The 16016-nt window shown below is 36.9% G+C and overlaps 1 protein-coding gene across 3 annotated transcripts in view; it reads left to right on the forward strand.

Moving 5' to 3' along the window:
* The window catches only part of norpA (no receptor potential A), a 69225-nt gene that overhangs the window by 47456 nt on the left and 5753 nt on the right, over positions 1-16016 (forward strand). For 2 of the 3 annotated variants that reach the window (XM_064682905.1, XM_064682907.1), the window contains 5 exons: positions 747-1492; positions 1578-1637; positions 10732-10878; positions 10968-11047; positions 15273-15509. In XM_064682905.1, coding sequence (XP_064538975.1) covers positions 1313-1492; positions 1578-1637; positions 10732-10878; positions 10968-11047; positions 15273-15509 — 704 coding nt within the window. In that variant the 5' untranslated portion in view covers positions 747-1312. Of the gene's footprint in view, positions 1-746; positions 1493-1577; positions 1638-10731; positions 10879-10967; positions 11048-11483; positions 11564-15272; positions 15510-16016 lie in introns of all 3 variants that reach the window. The other variant, XM_064682906.1, reaches the window with a different exon arrangement.

Raw genomic sequence — 16016 nt, forward strand, 5'->3', positions numbered from 1 at the left:
TACAATAACAGTCCAGGATACAGCTGGACGGACATTTTGTTGTATGTGAGCCAAGTGTTTTCTGCATTCAATTTTATTTGATTCCCCAGCCCGTTTCCCATGCCCTGTAACGACAGGACTAAATAGGGAATATGCTGTATATGGACTCGGTTTAATTTACTCTCTCATTTAACAAACCTCCTTTAAAAGGTATGAAAAAATAAGCAATTGATTAACTAGAGTTAGTGGTTTATGTATATGTGTATCATCATTGTATTTAGAACGGGGTTTTAGACAATTCCGTCCGCAAGCGTGGAAAACGAGTGGAAATCGGTTGCATTATAACCAATTGATTTCACACTCCTTTTTCAAGATCTTTGAAAACGTGATTTTGAGCTGTGTTTTTAACTTTTGGAAATGGATCCCACCTTTTGGGCAAAGGATATTTTATATTATATATTTTTATATACTTTTTTAGCAAAATATTTGAAATATTGAGATAAAATTTGCTTAGACACATCATAATATATTGTCATAATATAATATATAGTTTTATTGTATCGTTTTGTTGTCTTTTTCTTGTGCTCCTGTCCTGTTCAGGGTATATCTGTGAATAAATACTTACAGGGTATGTCACAATCGGTATCACTATGTTTCCTGAGCATTTCTTTGTGTTTTATATTTCCTTGCAATTTAATTTAGTTTAATTTAAAGCTTCCGTTTTCACAAAACTCTCTAATTTGTATTTATGCTTTGTTTCTTTGCAGCTAAACAATTTCAACAAAACCAACAAAAACAATAATAGGAACAACAACAACACCAAATCCAATACGCTTATAGTTAACTAAAAACTAACATCAACAACTACAATTTTAACTATAACTTTAACTTAAATTTCAAAAGAAAAAGCGTAAACAAAATAACTGGAAATTAGTTCAACTTGATAACAAAGGAACACAATGTGACCTACAAAAACTGAAGAAAACATAGATATCTATTTATATAAATTATCGTAAATACGTTGTCTAATACTCAGTTAGCTCGATGTGTTGCCCTATTTAACATGTGTCAGTGTTGCCAAACCGAAATAGTAACCATAACCAAGAAAACACCAAAAACGCCAATACGACAGCCAATCGTTGGTTCAATAGCACCGATAAACCAATAAAACAATAAACCGATACACCGATAAGCCGATAAACCGATAAACCGTTGAGCCGCAAACAATATACCAAGCATAACGTTAGGCATACGCATATAGATGTGCATATATGTTTTGCTATAGCTATAGCCACAAAAACAAACATAGTATTTAACAACAACTGTATATATCATGACCAAGAAATACGAATTCGATTGGATCATTCCGGTGCCACCGGAACTGACAACTGGCTGCGTCTTCGATCGCTGGTTCGAGAACGAGAAGGAGACCAAAGAGAATGACTTTGAGCGCGATGCTCTCTTTAAAGTCGATGAGTATGGCTTCTTTCTCTATTGGAAGAGCGAGGCACGGGTATGTATTACAGCCCCGACAACTAAATATACCGGAATTTTCCGTTTGTGTTTTATTCCATTTTGTTTGCTTTATTTTTCAACAGGATGGCGATGTCATCGAGCTGTGTCAAGTGAGCGACATTCGTGCTGGCGGCACTCCAAAGGTAAGTTCTGTTAATATAAGAATACAAATTGATAAGAGTAAAAGAGCTTATAACAATAAAACTGTGAGCTTAACAGTAACAGGAACATTGTCAGTGGCAATATCTGTAAAGGGATCAGTTTCAATAACAGCAGACATTGGGCTCAACGCAATACGAATCGAAGACATATGTAACATTTATGAGATAGTTGCAAAATTAGTTACAGTAAGAGAAGCAGAATAGGTTACAGTAAAATAAGAATTATGAGTAACAGTAACCGTCACACTAACAGAAATTTAAATAAGAACGATTACAGTAAAATTAACAGCAACAATGATACAAATTATACAACAATCAAAAGCAGTAACAGTAATAGTAACAGTAACAGTAATAATGGAAATAAGAGTAACTAGACTACTAGTAGTAACATTATGTACAGTGACAGCAGCTATATCTGTAAATAAAAAGGAACAGTAACAATTAGATAAGCAGTAACAGTTACAACTACAGTAACAGTTACAGAGACACTAACAGTTACAGTAACTTTTACAGTTGCATTTACATTAACTGCAACTGTAATTAAAGTAGACTTCACTTTATTGTTAACTATAGCCCACAATGAAGACTAACAGTAACTGAAAAGTTATATTATTCCATTATGTAGATATATGGAATAACATAATATGTATAAGAAATAACCAGAGCAGTTGGAGTGCAAGAATTGCTGTAGTAAATTCAGTTGGGTATCAGAAGTAAGAACATTATTCGAATCATTGTTCACAATAAACTCTATAACCATTTGATGAATCGACAAGGTGCCCAACCAACTGTTCGATTGTCTAACTTAATTCCATCAATTTAACGCAATCCTGTTATTAAATTCAATCCGAGGCACTTTCTGTGCACTTTCTGCTCAATATGGCCGGTTGTGATGATAGGTGACATAATTTCAAAGTCTATTAGCCACGCCCCCTTAAACACGACTCTTTTATACGAATGTGACACTTACACATATAATTTTGCAGCCGTCAGAGTGGGTCAGAGTGCACTCAGTCACCCTCACACCCGTTCAACCGCACCCGCTAGCCACCCGTTCACCCGTACCTGAACCGAGTCAATTAAGTTGAAACCGGTTGTCCATTTAGCGGACAGGCTACACATTGATGTGCATTAACCCACATCCTGTGGCACAAGGCGGTGCATAACGATATCGATGGCGGTGCGGTTGACTGAGACTCGGTCGGTCTAGCTGGGTCGAGGACGGGTTCGGTTGGGGGTTGTACTCTGTGGGCTATGGGTATGAGCATTGAGGATTGCCAATTGAACAGGTGCTGACACAATTAAAATGTGTGCCAAAGCGAGCAGCATATCTCAATTAGGCGCAATGGCAGCTGTTCTACGGCACCGCTGCAACCACTTTAGCACTTTTGCCCCACTGGCTCAGTTGGCCACGTGTTGTGGCCATAAAAACTCGTGGGGATGCACTGGCGCTTCGGGGGGGGGGCACAGGCAGCTGGCAAATATGGGCGCGAGCAGCAGCCCATAAATTGCATTTAGTGACAACAACAACAACAACAATAATAACAGCCGCAACTGCAGAAGCAGCAGCAACAACACGCACACTAAATGCAGTGTGTCATGCCAGGATGTGGGCGTGGCACATTCATGGCTAATAAATCCAGCGCATAGACAAGCGCGTAGCAGTGAAGCCAGCGACTGCCGCCGGCCAAAACCATTGAGTGTCAAAGTGACACATTGACACATTAACAGACAAACACACTAAAACAAGCAGACGCACACAAACACGCACACAAACACACACCCACCCCCACACACACAGGGCATATAGGCACTTTTTTTTTTATGACTACAGTGACAGATTTTACTTGCTGCATTTCTTGAAAGTATTTGAGGTGTTCAAGAAGACTCTTTAAATATTATACATTTTGCGCCCAAAACCCATTCAAACTTAGAAAGGAATACATATTATCATATGTAACAGGCAGAAGGAAGCATCTCCGACCCAATAAAGTACATATATCTCGCTGACGAGCTAAGTTCATCCAGCCATATCCGTCTTCTTGTCCGTCTGTGTCACATAGAAAATTAAAAGTTATATTCCCGTATACCATGCGCAGATATCTCCTCGCATTTTCATTGTATCGATAATATATCGATATCTCCTATTTTCATTGTATCGATAAATATATTATTTCCATATGTTATCCCATTCTCATTGCATCGATAAATAACTTTCGATATCTCCTCCTATTTTCATTGCATTGATAAATATAATATTTCGATATGTTCTCCCATTTTCATTATATCGATAAATTTAATATTTCGATATCTCTCACCATTATCATTATATCGTTAAAAATAATATTTCGATATTTCCACCTATTTTCTTTATATCGACAAAAATAATATTTCGATATCCCCACCCATTTTCATTACATAGATACATATAATAAACCGAAGTCTCCACCAAACTTAATTATATCGATAAATATCGATTTTGAAATATGGATTTAGAGGCATAACTCGAAAACGAGAGCTTAGGTCTACGCCTAAGTTGGTATGTAGGTTCTCGTATAGTATATACAGCTTTAAAATAGTTCGACTTTTGAATACCTCTTCTCATCACCCCCCCCCAAAAGGAAAATCTCTCATTTAAAATAATAGACACACACATAGATGCACACTTTTGTGTGTCCGTTTTTGTATGTATGTATTAAAGGAAGCTATGAATGAAGAATGTTTGTAATGTTAGCTTGGCGCTGGATTTATCTCCTAGTCGAGCACTACAGACTAGAGCACTCTTGCCTTTTATTTTTGATTTATTTTCGCCAGAGCCATCTTGCTCACGTTTTTTCGCTCGGTGTACTGTACAAAGTATGCACAAAATAATAACGAGGGATGCGCATCATTGCACTTGTAAATTGAAAAGTGTCAAAGATTTTACAATTCTCGGTGCACGTTTAAGTGCGCCACGTGTGAAGAGCGAGCGTGAAAGAGACACGACGAGCGACAGAGAGAAAGAGAGAGAAAGAGATAGAGATTGTAAAATGACTGGCAAGCTAAGTGTAGCACTCACTTTTGTGCCTCACTTAAGCTTTTTCTGTTCCAGTTCCCATACCTGGAACCAGTTCCCCACTCGAAAACCCGAATGCCAGTCGAGTGGAACATTTGCTGCTGCTGCTGCTACTTCAAGTGCTCAACTTGTGGTCCGTGCCTTAAAGCCTTTCCAGCTCGCTGCAATCCTTTTTGGCCAACGCACACACACACACACACACACAGGCACACTTACATCTATTCTAAGGGCAAGCCGTTTTCATGTCAGCTGCCAAATAAATTCAATTAAAATGCAAAATAAATGCCAATGAGAGAGTGAGATATAAGCATATGAAAAATTGACCAAAGTGTGTCTGTGTCTGTGTGTGTGAGTGTGTGTGTGTGTGTGTGTGTGCGAAAATGTGGGCAAGAAGGCAACAGCCGCAACAGCCGCATGAAATTTGTATAATGCCCAGAAAGCAAAATATAAGTAAAAGAAAAAGACGAAGAAAGGGAAGAAGAAGAAAAGGAACCCATACCCTTATATAATTTATATAGTTAAGAGCATGCAAAAGTTCTGAGCACTACGCAACTTTGACCACCGAACGTAACGTAAAAATTTTAAGGAAAGCAGCAACAACATAACTTAATAAAATATACAAAAAATATATAAATAAAGGAATCAAAAAAAAAATATAAGAAAAAAGGAAAAAAGTTGAATACAAAATGCAAAACTTTGTGCTTTGTGTATGTGAGAGTGACAGGCACTCAAAAAAGTATATACACATATGTACCTAAATACATATTTATATAGGTACAGTACATCTGGTTGTGTGTGTGTGTATGTATGTGTGTGTGGGAACCGTTTGCACTTGCATGCTAGCGAGGGTCGCCCGAGAAGTAGCTTAAAGTTAATCAATTGAAAAAAAAAATGTAGTTTTAAGCTCGAATTCCAGGCGTATATATTAAAGGTCATGCCTCTTGAAAAAGATTCTGAGAGAGCAAACTGCAGCTTGTATATATATAATCTACATATATTAACACTTACTGACTGATTGACTAATTTTAAATGAGCTTAAAGTTGGTTGTACAAAAAACCATCAAACATTTTCGCTTTTTTTCCACACTTACGGGCAGAACTTCCCAAAACCTCGTCTTTGCGTGCATTTACATCACATATTTCTCTTATAGTTTGGACTGTCCGTTCATCAATCAATCACAACAAGAATCGATCAATCATAATAGAAATACAAATATATAATACAGCGTTATCGGGTAGCTTAAAGATAATAGGGTTAATCAGTTGTTAGTAAAGCTCTTAGCTATTATTATTACTCCCAAAAACTATGATAAAACTTGATACAGATATGAGATGCAGACAATGATGTTTAGATGTAGGTCGAAATCATTTGACTCATAAAAAATATTTGAGTATTTTTGAATATGTATATTAGAGCAAAGAGCGCAGCTGTATATTTAAGTATAGAAATTTCCTAAAATACATTTATTTTTATTTCTTATATTTTAGTTAATAAGTATCCTAAAATTCAGTAATACTTATTTCATTATTTAAAAACGTTTGTATTTTTTCATATTTACATTCTCCAAATGCTGAGAAATTTTGAAAAATCCCTTGAGAACAACTTAAATTGAATTTAAATTTTCTAAAAAACAAATAAAAGTTTTTTAATTTTATTCCATGCTCCTTGAACTTTAATTTTTTTTTTTTTTTTTTTTTGTTTGTTTGTTTATTGTATTGAATCAAAAATAGCATACATTTTTATTACAACACAGTTGGCTTAGGTGATATTACGCCAAGCCTGGTTGAGTCCTCAGGCTTTATCGTGGACAAACGTCAAAGGCGTTTTTTTTTGAGTAAGGCTGCATCGTCACGTTGTTAAGTGCCCGTTTGCAGCGAAGTGGCAATGGGCTGTTGGGGTTTAATAGCCAGTTGGCCTTGGCCATCTTAAAGCGGCACTGCTTAAGAAGGCCGTCGATGTGCGCCCGAAGACTAAGCCTCTTATCCGGTACAATTCCAACAAGATACTTGGCGCTTCTGCCAGGGTGAAGGGGGCTACCGTCTATCCTTGAACTTTAAACAATTGTTTATAAATTAAATAAAATTATATATAATTTTAATTATAATTAATATTCAAAAATGATTACACTTCTGTAAAAGTTAAACATCTTTTGGGCTACCCTCTCAAAATCGTAAATGGAAGACTACACTTAAAGTTCTTGTTCGTTGTGTGTGTGTGTGTGTGTGTATGTGTGTATGTGTTTGTGTGCGCTGGCAGCACTTGAAATGTTTGGTCATCAATATTAAATCAGCAAGCCACACAAACCAACTAACACACTTCACAAACACACACACACACACATGCATTCACATAAAGACATATATATACATATATATATATGTGTGTATAGTATGTACACTCAAAAGGGAACTCGTAAGTGCCAGTCGCACAATGAACCATTAAAAGTTGCTTCGTTTGGCAAAGCAAAAGCCAAAGCAACGAAAACGGGCTATGAAGAACTAACATCGTTTGATTGCCAGACTGCCAAGATACCCCGTAAAGGCAAATGAATTTAAATCAAGAAAAATAGCCATGAAATATCTTGAGCTTTGAATTCAGTTAGCCAAAAACTGGATCATTTGAATATATTTAGTTTTTTTGTTAGCTTCACAAAAGTTAGGTTAACTTAAATGAGGTTAGGTTCTGCCTTTGCGTTACGGTTCAGTTGCTTTTATGGACTTAAAAGATGGTTTCCTTAAAAGTTCTGTAAACAGCATATTTAGCATATTTTGCTATTAGTTAACTTTGTAGTTCAGTGTATCAGTATTTCTAGTTTATTGAGGTTAAGTTTTGTATCCTTAAGTAAGGTTATGTTGAGCTGGTTGATGTTAGGGTATGTTATAATAATATAAGGTTAAGTTCAATTAGATTAGGTCACACTTGTGGTCACACTTACGCGCGTCGGTCACACTTATGGAAATTAGGAAGAAAAGTAAAACAAATTCTTTCTCTTACCAGCAATTGGTTACAGATATCTGTCAATATTGGCCAGGACAATTGTTTAATTTGGTTTGAATTGTAGTGCTGCGAACTAATATTCCCACTGGTGTTGACTATTTGGATTGCAGGGTAGCTCAAGTAAACTGCCAACAAATATTGAAAACGCAAAATTTGAGCATTATTGCAGTTTTTGTTGCTGTTGCTGTTGCTTTTCAATAATGCACGAAGCTTCATTGCTGACGAAGTACGTCAAACAACAGCAACAATAACAACAACTACAACAATCAAAGCTACACAAAAAGAAGAAGAGAAAATATAAAGAAGAAAAAGATGTAGTAGCTGGCAACACACTTGTATATTTGCGCAACGTTTTGCAGCACTTTGACTTTTGTTTGCGATCTGGCAACGTCGAACATCGACAATGAACGGGCGACGACGCCTGAAAGCAGGCAACGCTTTTGGCTTATTTATTTGCTGACTTATTTTGCACTTGAAAGTATGCAATAGCCTTTTTTAAGCCCCACCAGTAAGTGCCTCGCTGTACAAATTGCACTCGATTTGATTGCCATCCAATTTCAATTGCTATTCCAAATGCGAACTGCAGCTGCGGCCTTTGAGTTAATTTGATTGCGACAGCGGCTGTTTGTTCAGCATGGCTTTCGCTTGCAGCTCCATGGCGACACGAAGCTAACAAAAGCCCATTTGCTCAACTATTAACTATTTTAAACGCAAAAACAGAAACAATATCGGTAAACAGTAACCAAAAAAAAAAAAACTGTTCCAATTACAGTTAAACTTTCTCACTATAACGTTGTTTAACCTCAATTCATAATTTAGCGGGCAGTCGCACGGCAAAGCTCATGTCAGTTGACCACAAGTAAGGTTTGCATTGCAAATCGAAAGATTTTTGTTTTGTTCTCACGTATGCCCCATTGGGTCACTTGCTATTGATGAAAACCAGTTTGTTTACATGCAATGAAACTTTGTTTTCTTTTTGTTTTACAGTCCCCCTGGTAATGTTGGGTTGAAATTGTTTGTAAGTGTGGCAACGCCCTGTCAACAAGTTGGCAATATTTTGACAATAAGTTGCCAGCTCGTTTATTTTCTTGTCCAATAATCTAACTGGTTGAAAGTAGAATGTCCTGCTTTTGACTGGCAGCCCAGTTAGAAATAAGTCATGAATAACGAATGTTTATTTTGTCAATCGGTTAAAGTGACTGTTAACTTTGTAAGTTACACTTGTCAAGAGATTCAAGCAGTCCGGCGACATTTGAAAGCTTTAACAACTAAACGAACTTAGAGGCTAAGTTGAGGTTATATTACAGGGTATTAACTTGATCAGCTTTTATTGTGAAGCTTCTCTAGCTCTCATTGATCTATGACTTTGGGATGACCGTTCCCTTTTATAAGGCACAGGTTCAATATATCGTATATTCTGTGGAAAAAGTAAGTGTTATAGTCGGGAGTGCCCGACTAGGCTATATCCTATACTCAGCGACGAGCTGCCGTTGCAAACATTATGTCTTCTCGGTATACAGGAGCTTTCAATTTGAAGGCTGTGGCTCTTTTGAACGGGCAAGAAGCAGCTGCCTGTTACAAACATTTGCGCTAAACCAATATGCCCTAATTCTTGCACAGTTTCTACTGGGCTCTCCATCCGTGCCAAACATTCAACTTCAATCAAAGAATATTGTTGAAGTGGAAAGTTTGTATTCGAGTAGAATGTCTGCTATGTACATTGATTGTGCCTACAGGGTATGCCCTAGTCGAGCAAACTGGGCACATTGAAAAACGAAATTCGATTTTGCCGATAGTTTTGCATTGGAATTCGAATTATTTATTTTTACTATGCTCTCGCACGCGGCTATTGAAGGTCAAATACGAAATTAAAATTCTATTTTCCTATTGGAATTTCGCTATACGATTTATTTATTTTTAATTCAATGTACAAATGTTGATAAATGCTTCTTGAATAGCCCGAACTAACATCCCCTACCACCCCCTTCACAGCCACGACATTTGCTTTGTTGCTGCCTTGATTAATGATGCGATCTGAGATTAATGTTGCTGCTGCTGCTGCTCTTGTTGCTGTTGTTCTTGTTGTTGCTGCTGCTGCTGCCACGCCAAATTGCAGTTCAAATAGTTATAGACCCTTGCTTCTTACCCCTTGCCCCATGATTGGCCTGATCAACAAATTCTGAGACGCGCCAAGCAGCAAATTTAAAATGGGCCCACGGGCCGTATGCGCAACAATTTCCACCCAAAACACTATTAAATACTTATAATTTAACTTTTACAACTTGCTGTTCATTTTTCAAGACAATAAATTTATGTTTGAGCAAAGCTGCTGAATGAATCTCTATATATAAAAATGTTTGTCCCGACTGATTGACTGACTGACTGACTGACTGATTGATTGATTGATTGGTGATCAACGCACAGCCCAAACCATAAGAGCTAGCAAGCTGAAATTTTTATCGTAGTTACTTTATGTTATATTATATTATATTAAGACAGGGTTTCGGCATACTTCACACGCATGTGGTCAAAATGCATGTGCAAAATGATACCCTCAAATATCCTATATAGACATTGGTAAAAATTTCCCAACCCCACAACTCGGTCAAAAACTCAACCGATTTTAATAAGGCTTAGCTTTTTGTTCATGGTTTGGCCTCTAGATCAATTGGGCATCTAAAGCTGGCAACATTATTCTTGGTCAAAATTCATGTGAAAATGATATCCTCAAATCAATCCTATATAGACATAGGTCGAAATTTTCCACCCCCATAACTCGGTCAAAACTTTCCCGATTTTCATAATTCTTAGCTTTTTGTTCATGATTTGGCCTCTAGATCAGTTTTGTCCTATTTGCTTCAAACTTATAACTTAATGAATACGTGTTACAGTAATTCGGGAAATTTCGCCCTCAAGTGGTAAATTGGCTGAAAATGGTTGCATGAAAGATTTTTTTGTAAACCGTTCGATCATTAAAATACCAAATAAAATATTAACAAAACAAAAATCACTCCCATTCACAGGATCCGAAGATATTGGATAAGGTAACCAAAAAGAATGGCACTAACATACCGGAACTAGATAAACGTTCGCTGACCATATGCTCGAACACGGACTATATCAATATAACATATCATCATGTTATTTGCCCCGATGCGGCTACAGCCAAGGTAAATATTCATAGATATACCCATCGGATGATCAGAGCTCATGAGAGGGGGGGCGGTTCATTTCATGCATATACTCTCTGTACTTATAGATCTGGCTAGATGGCATACGAAAAATAACACATAATGTTAAAGCGAATAATATCTGTCCCATGATGTGTCTGAGAAAACAGTAAGTGAACTTCGAAAGTTCCCATAATTTCTATAGACGCACTTTAAATACTCTATACTCTGTTCGTCTTGTGTGTGGTTTCAAAAAAAAAAAAAAGAAATATTGCCTCTGTTTTGTTCTTTTCTGCGGTCTCACAGCACGAAGAACCCACGCTTTCTACATATACATTATATATTTTTAATACATTCATATATGTACATATACATACATCAATCATCTATCCATCTATATATATATATTTGTATATATATATACACATATATTTATCTACTCTGTCAAATGGATGACTGTACATAATTATGTTCGATTTATTTCATTTTGTTTTCTAATTTGCATGTCTTGCGCATTATTTTTGTTCTTATCGTTATTGTGTTATCGCGTGTTATTGTGTTATCGTTATCGTGTTATCGCCTTGCATTTGGCCACACTTGACCAGAGCTGGCAAAAGAACTTGCGCCTTATAACGCATAACAATCGCGCCGGCAACGTGTGTCCACGCACCAATCTCATGAAACAGTAAGTTCTGTTTGACTTATAAACTTAAATCTATTGTTGCCCATCGATAATATAGTTAGTATATCGATCAATAATATCAGTCTGTTTGCAACACTGTTTTTTGGTAAGTATTGTGTAACAAATAAAAACAATTTTAAAGCGTAGAAAAATTGGCTTAATAGTTGGCTGAACCTTCACAATTGTTGAAAATAAATGTTGAGAAAAATTGTAGGCATGTCTAAGCTGTTGAAAAGGGGAAAGCAAAAAGAAATCATTTCCCATCGGTTGGCATATTTTGACAATTTGTAGCTTTGACATTCAAAGTATACATGGAGGACACGATAAATGCCCCATAGTCTCTATGTCTTGGACCCAATGGGCAGACCAATCAACGCCTTAATCGAGAAATTCAAAATGTATATGAAACAGACAATGAAGCGTAAGCAAAATGTGGAACATAAATTAAAAATAGATGTTCGAATTCTAGAGTATATAAAAGACAAACAAATATATGCATTTACCACCTAAATCAAGCACCTCGCAGCGATGAGAAAAGAAACATTGCAAATTTTATGTTATTATTGCTGGCGAATTGTCTAAACAAATCGCGTCTGGACAGGTGGGCAGCGGAAACGGAAACGACATCATCAGCTGCCACCTAACAACACTTCGACCCGCCCACTCTGTAAAATAGTTGCCGTTGTTTCAACACCAAACCAATTCATTACATTTGCTTTGCCCTGCTGAAGCTTCGCACAGCAGCAGCTCTTGGTTTCCACTTTGGAACGACAAATGGAGAAAATTAAACCATTTCCTCTCTCGCAGCTCTTGATTAATGAGTGCTCAAAAGTCGGTTCGGGCTGAGAGTAGCGAAGCGAACAAACCACCTTTCGAGCAATATAAATAAAATATATACACAATGAAGACTTCACAATGAACCAAATAATCATCAACGAGCACAGAACTTAAAATATAACAATTCCAATTCGACTTTTTTGTTACAAGAATGAAAAAAAAAAAAAAAACACAAGAAAAACTCGCTTCTCACTTTGCTTTTCTTTCCATTTGCCTCGCTGCAAAATTGAAACTTTAAGTAGAAAACTTTGTAACGCTTCTCGCTTTTCCAACACATTTGACTTGGCTTTGTTGATTCTGTCCCTAATTGTTTGGCTTATCCTTGCTGTTGCAACTTTTTGCCTTGTTTGTAAAAAGCTCTTAACTCACTTATTGCCTTAGTTTGCCTCCCTAAGGTATGGATTAGGTGCACCAATACAGCGCCTGCAGCTTTTTCCAACGCTTCTTATATGCTTCTCTAGCTGCTTCTCGCTGGGCTGCTGTGTTGCTGTCCCTTTTGCATTGCTACACGCTTTGTTACTAACTTTGCTTCTCATTGGGCTTCTCTGAGGGACTTACATATGTTTGCTTTACTTCTTGCATCGCTTCTCTCTGCACATTTGGCCTAGTTGTTGACTCCGACGTCACTTCTCGCTTTTGTTGACTTTCAAATACAAGTTAAACAGTGCTTGTGGCGTGCCACACCCTGTTACCATTGCTTCTCCCTTTATTATGCTTTTTACTTATCTGAAAGCTTTGCGCCTTACTCTTTTTATTGTAACTGCTGGCCCTGTTTCTATAGTTTTATTTGTTTAATTGTGATTATAAATATACTTCTCAAAAGGCTTCTTTCGCCACTTTAAGCATTGCACTTCTCAACACTTCTTGCTGTGTTGCTGTGCCTTTTGCATTGCTACACGCTTTGTTACTAACTTTGCTTCTAATTGGGCTTCTCTGAGTGCCTTGCCTATGTTTGCTTTGCTTCTTGCATCGCTTCTCTCTTTGCACTTTTAGCCTAGTTGTTGACTCTGACGTCACTTCTCGCTTTTGTTTACTTTCAAATACAAGTTAAATAGTGCTTGTGGCGTGCCACACTCTGTTACCATCGCTTCTCCCTTTATTACGCACTTAATTTCTCTGAAAGCTTCTCGCTTTATTCATGTTGGAGCTGCTGGCTCCATTTCTATAGTTTTATTAGTTTAGTTGCGATTTTAAATTTATTACCTACAACGTTTCTTTCCACACTTTACGCATAGCACTTCTCAACGCTTCTCGCTTTGTTGCTGTACCTTGCTGTACACCAACTATTTGTTTTTTTACCTAATATTTCGCTCGTCGCTTCACACTTTACGATGCCACACCCAAAGCTGTCAATCAGCCTCAGTTTATGGCTCAGAGAATACTGAAACCTTCTCGCTGCCATCGCTTAAATCATTTTTAATCCAGCCAATGATCTATTGACATAAGGAACTCTATGGGCCACCCGGAGGCAACAATTTCATGTCTGCATTGGCAATACCAGTTTGACCCAGTTTGAAAATTTGTTATTGTTGATTGTTGATTGTGTCCTTTACGGTTGCATTTTATATGGCGAAAGTCTTTAGGCATTAACTGCAATTACTTGACTCACTTGACCTGGACCCGATTTAAATGAGGTTATTGGGCTAAACGTGGCTCTAAGCCAGCTGTGAGCTCCCATAACCCTGCCACAACAGAGCTGAAACACGCAAATCCTACGCTAAGTAACGAATGTCCAGCGAATGTCCTGCATTGAGGCGGGAACGCACAGATGGCAAACAAATTGAATTTAATCGCAAGGCATTTTAATGAATTGCTGCCCCTGCAAATTGTATTGCACTTTTGCCCCATCGATCATTTGGGTTGCCAATTAATTGCAAATTGCAATTACAATTTCAATATCGATTTTAATTACACTTCGGTAACGCAGCGCTGCATAGGACAATTTTGCCTTGTGTTTAAATTATATGAACATTTAATTGATATCATAAAAATGATCAATTATTTACCCATTACCTTCCAATCGCTTTGATTGATTGAACAATAAAAATTTCAATTCCATTCAAGCGCACGCTTTCAATTTTTGTTTTAGAAATTCTGACAATTTTCAATATTAACTGATATTCATGCGCTCTCCCGCTCCATTTTCTATTTCCTGCAATTTTAGACATTACTCTGCCAACTATTTGCAGTCCGCGAATAAACCCGAATAAACTAGCTACTTTCACCCGTAGAACCGCTGTCCTTCATTTTACAAGCTAGGAATGTTGCGTGTTTCGTAAAGTATAAAACCTTTCTCAAATTTATTTGATGCCATGCCAAAACTAGTCAAAAAAGTTTAAGACAACCATTTCCCACAAATTTTCCAATATATATATATTCCAATATATTTGGAATATCTTTTACTCAATATTCAAAGTTAACTTTCTATAAAGTAATATAAATGAATTCCGAACATATTCGAGCTATATTATATCGATATCAGTTCTATATTTCTATTTAAAGACTCTTTTCCTTAATTCTATTTACATTTCCGTGTCCATTTTAATTTGTTATTTGATTTAGGTAACATAGATAGATAACATATTTAAGGATTGCTTGAATTCTGAATTTATTTGTGCTTCACATTAGTATTCATGTATATTATTTTAAATATTCAGAAATCATAGTTAACATACAACCCTAATACGAATCTCAACATGAATCTTCCACTTCTTAAAGGTAAAGTATACTCCATATATTTTATGCATATATCTACTTTTGCATGTACTAACAGCACATTTAAAAGTAATATCTTCAATAGTTTCAATAATTCGTGTGCCACTCATTAGATGCGTTCACATTTTACTAATGAATCATTTCTATTGAATCATTCAAGTTGGATGCGTCTCAGTTACTGTGTGGAAAAGAGCGGCAAAATACCGGTCAAGACATTGGCAAAAACTTTCGCATCTGGTAAAACTGAGAAGCTCGTCTACACCTGCATCAAAGATGCAGGTTTGCCGGATGATAAGAGTGGTACCATGACTAAGGAACAGTTTACATTCGATAAGTTTTATGCGCTCTACCATAAGGTCTGTCCTCGCAACGATATCGAGGAGTTGTTCACATCGATGTAAGTAACTGAAGCATGTTCACAGTGCAATGAAAGTGTTTTCACTTATTTATCTGTTGCCAGAAATCAATTTGTCTGTATACTGTGGCCAAAATATTTCCAGTTTCAGTCAGCAGGCTAACTGTTTCCGCTCTTCCTTCCCCTGTCCTTACAATAAACCTGTTGGCAGTTAGCCCACTTACTCATTCCATCTCCTATAATTACCTTGAATATTCTGATTCAATTGCTTGTCCATTTACCAACTATTTCTAGCCTTCTCATTGTTCCTAATAATAAACGTATTTTCAATAATTCAAATGTCATTTGTATTTGGACATTTCCCAGTATAGTAATTGTACCCAGATATACCACTATTCCCAGTATGTCTACTGTTGTATTACAATATTCCCTTTAAGTCTATCGTACCTATTTATTGCTCTATTCCCAGTATGGCAATTGTTCCGAGTAATTTCAATATTCCCGGTATGTCTATCGTACTCAGTTATTCACCTGTTCCTAGTATATCTA

Source organism: Drosophila montana, unplaced genomic scaffold (assembly GCF_035044405.1).
Source record: "Drosophila montana isolate Dmon_TW-CO22-7 unplaced genomic scaffold, ASM3504440v1 contig_2534_1, whole genome shotgun sequence".
Taxonomy (NCBI): Eukaryota; Metazoa; Arthropoda; class Insecta; order Diptera; family Drosophilidae; genus Drosophila; species Drosophila montana.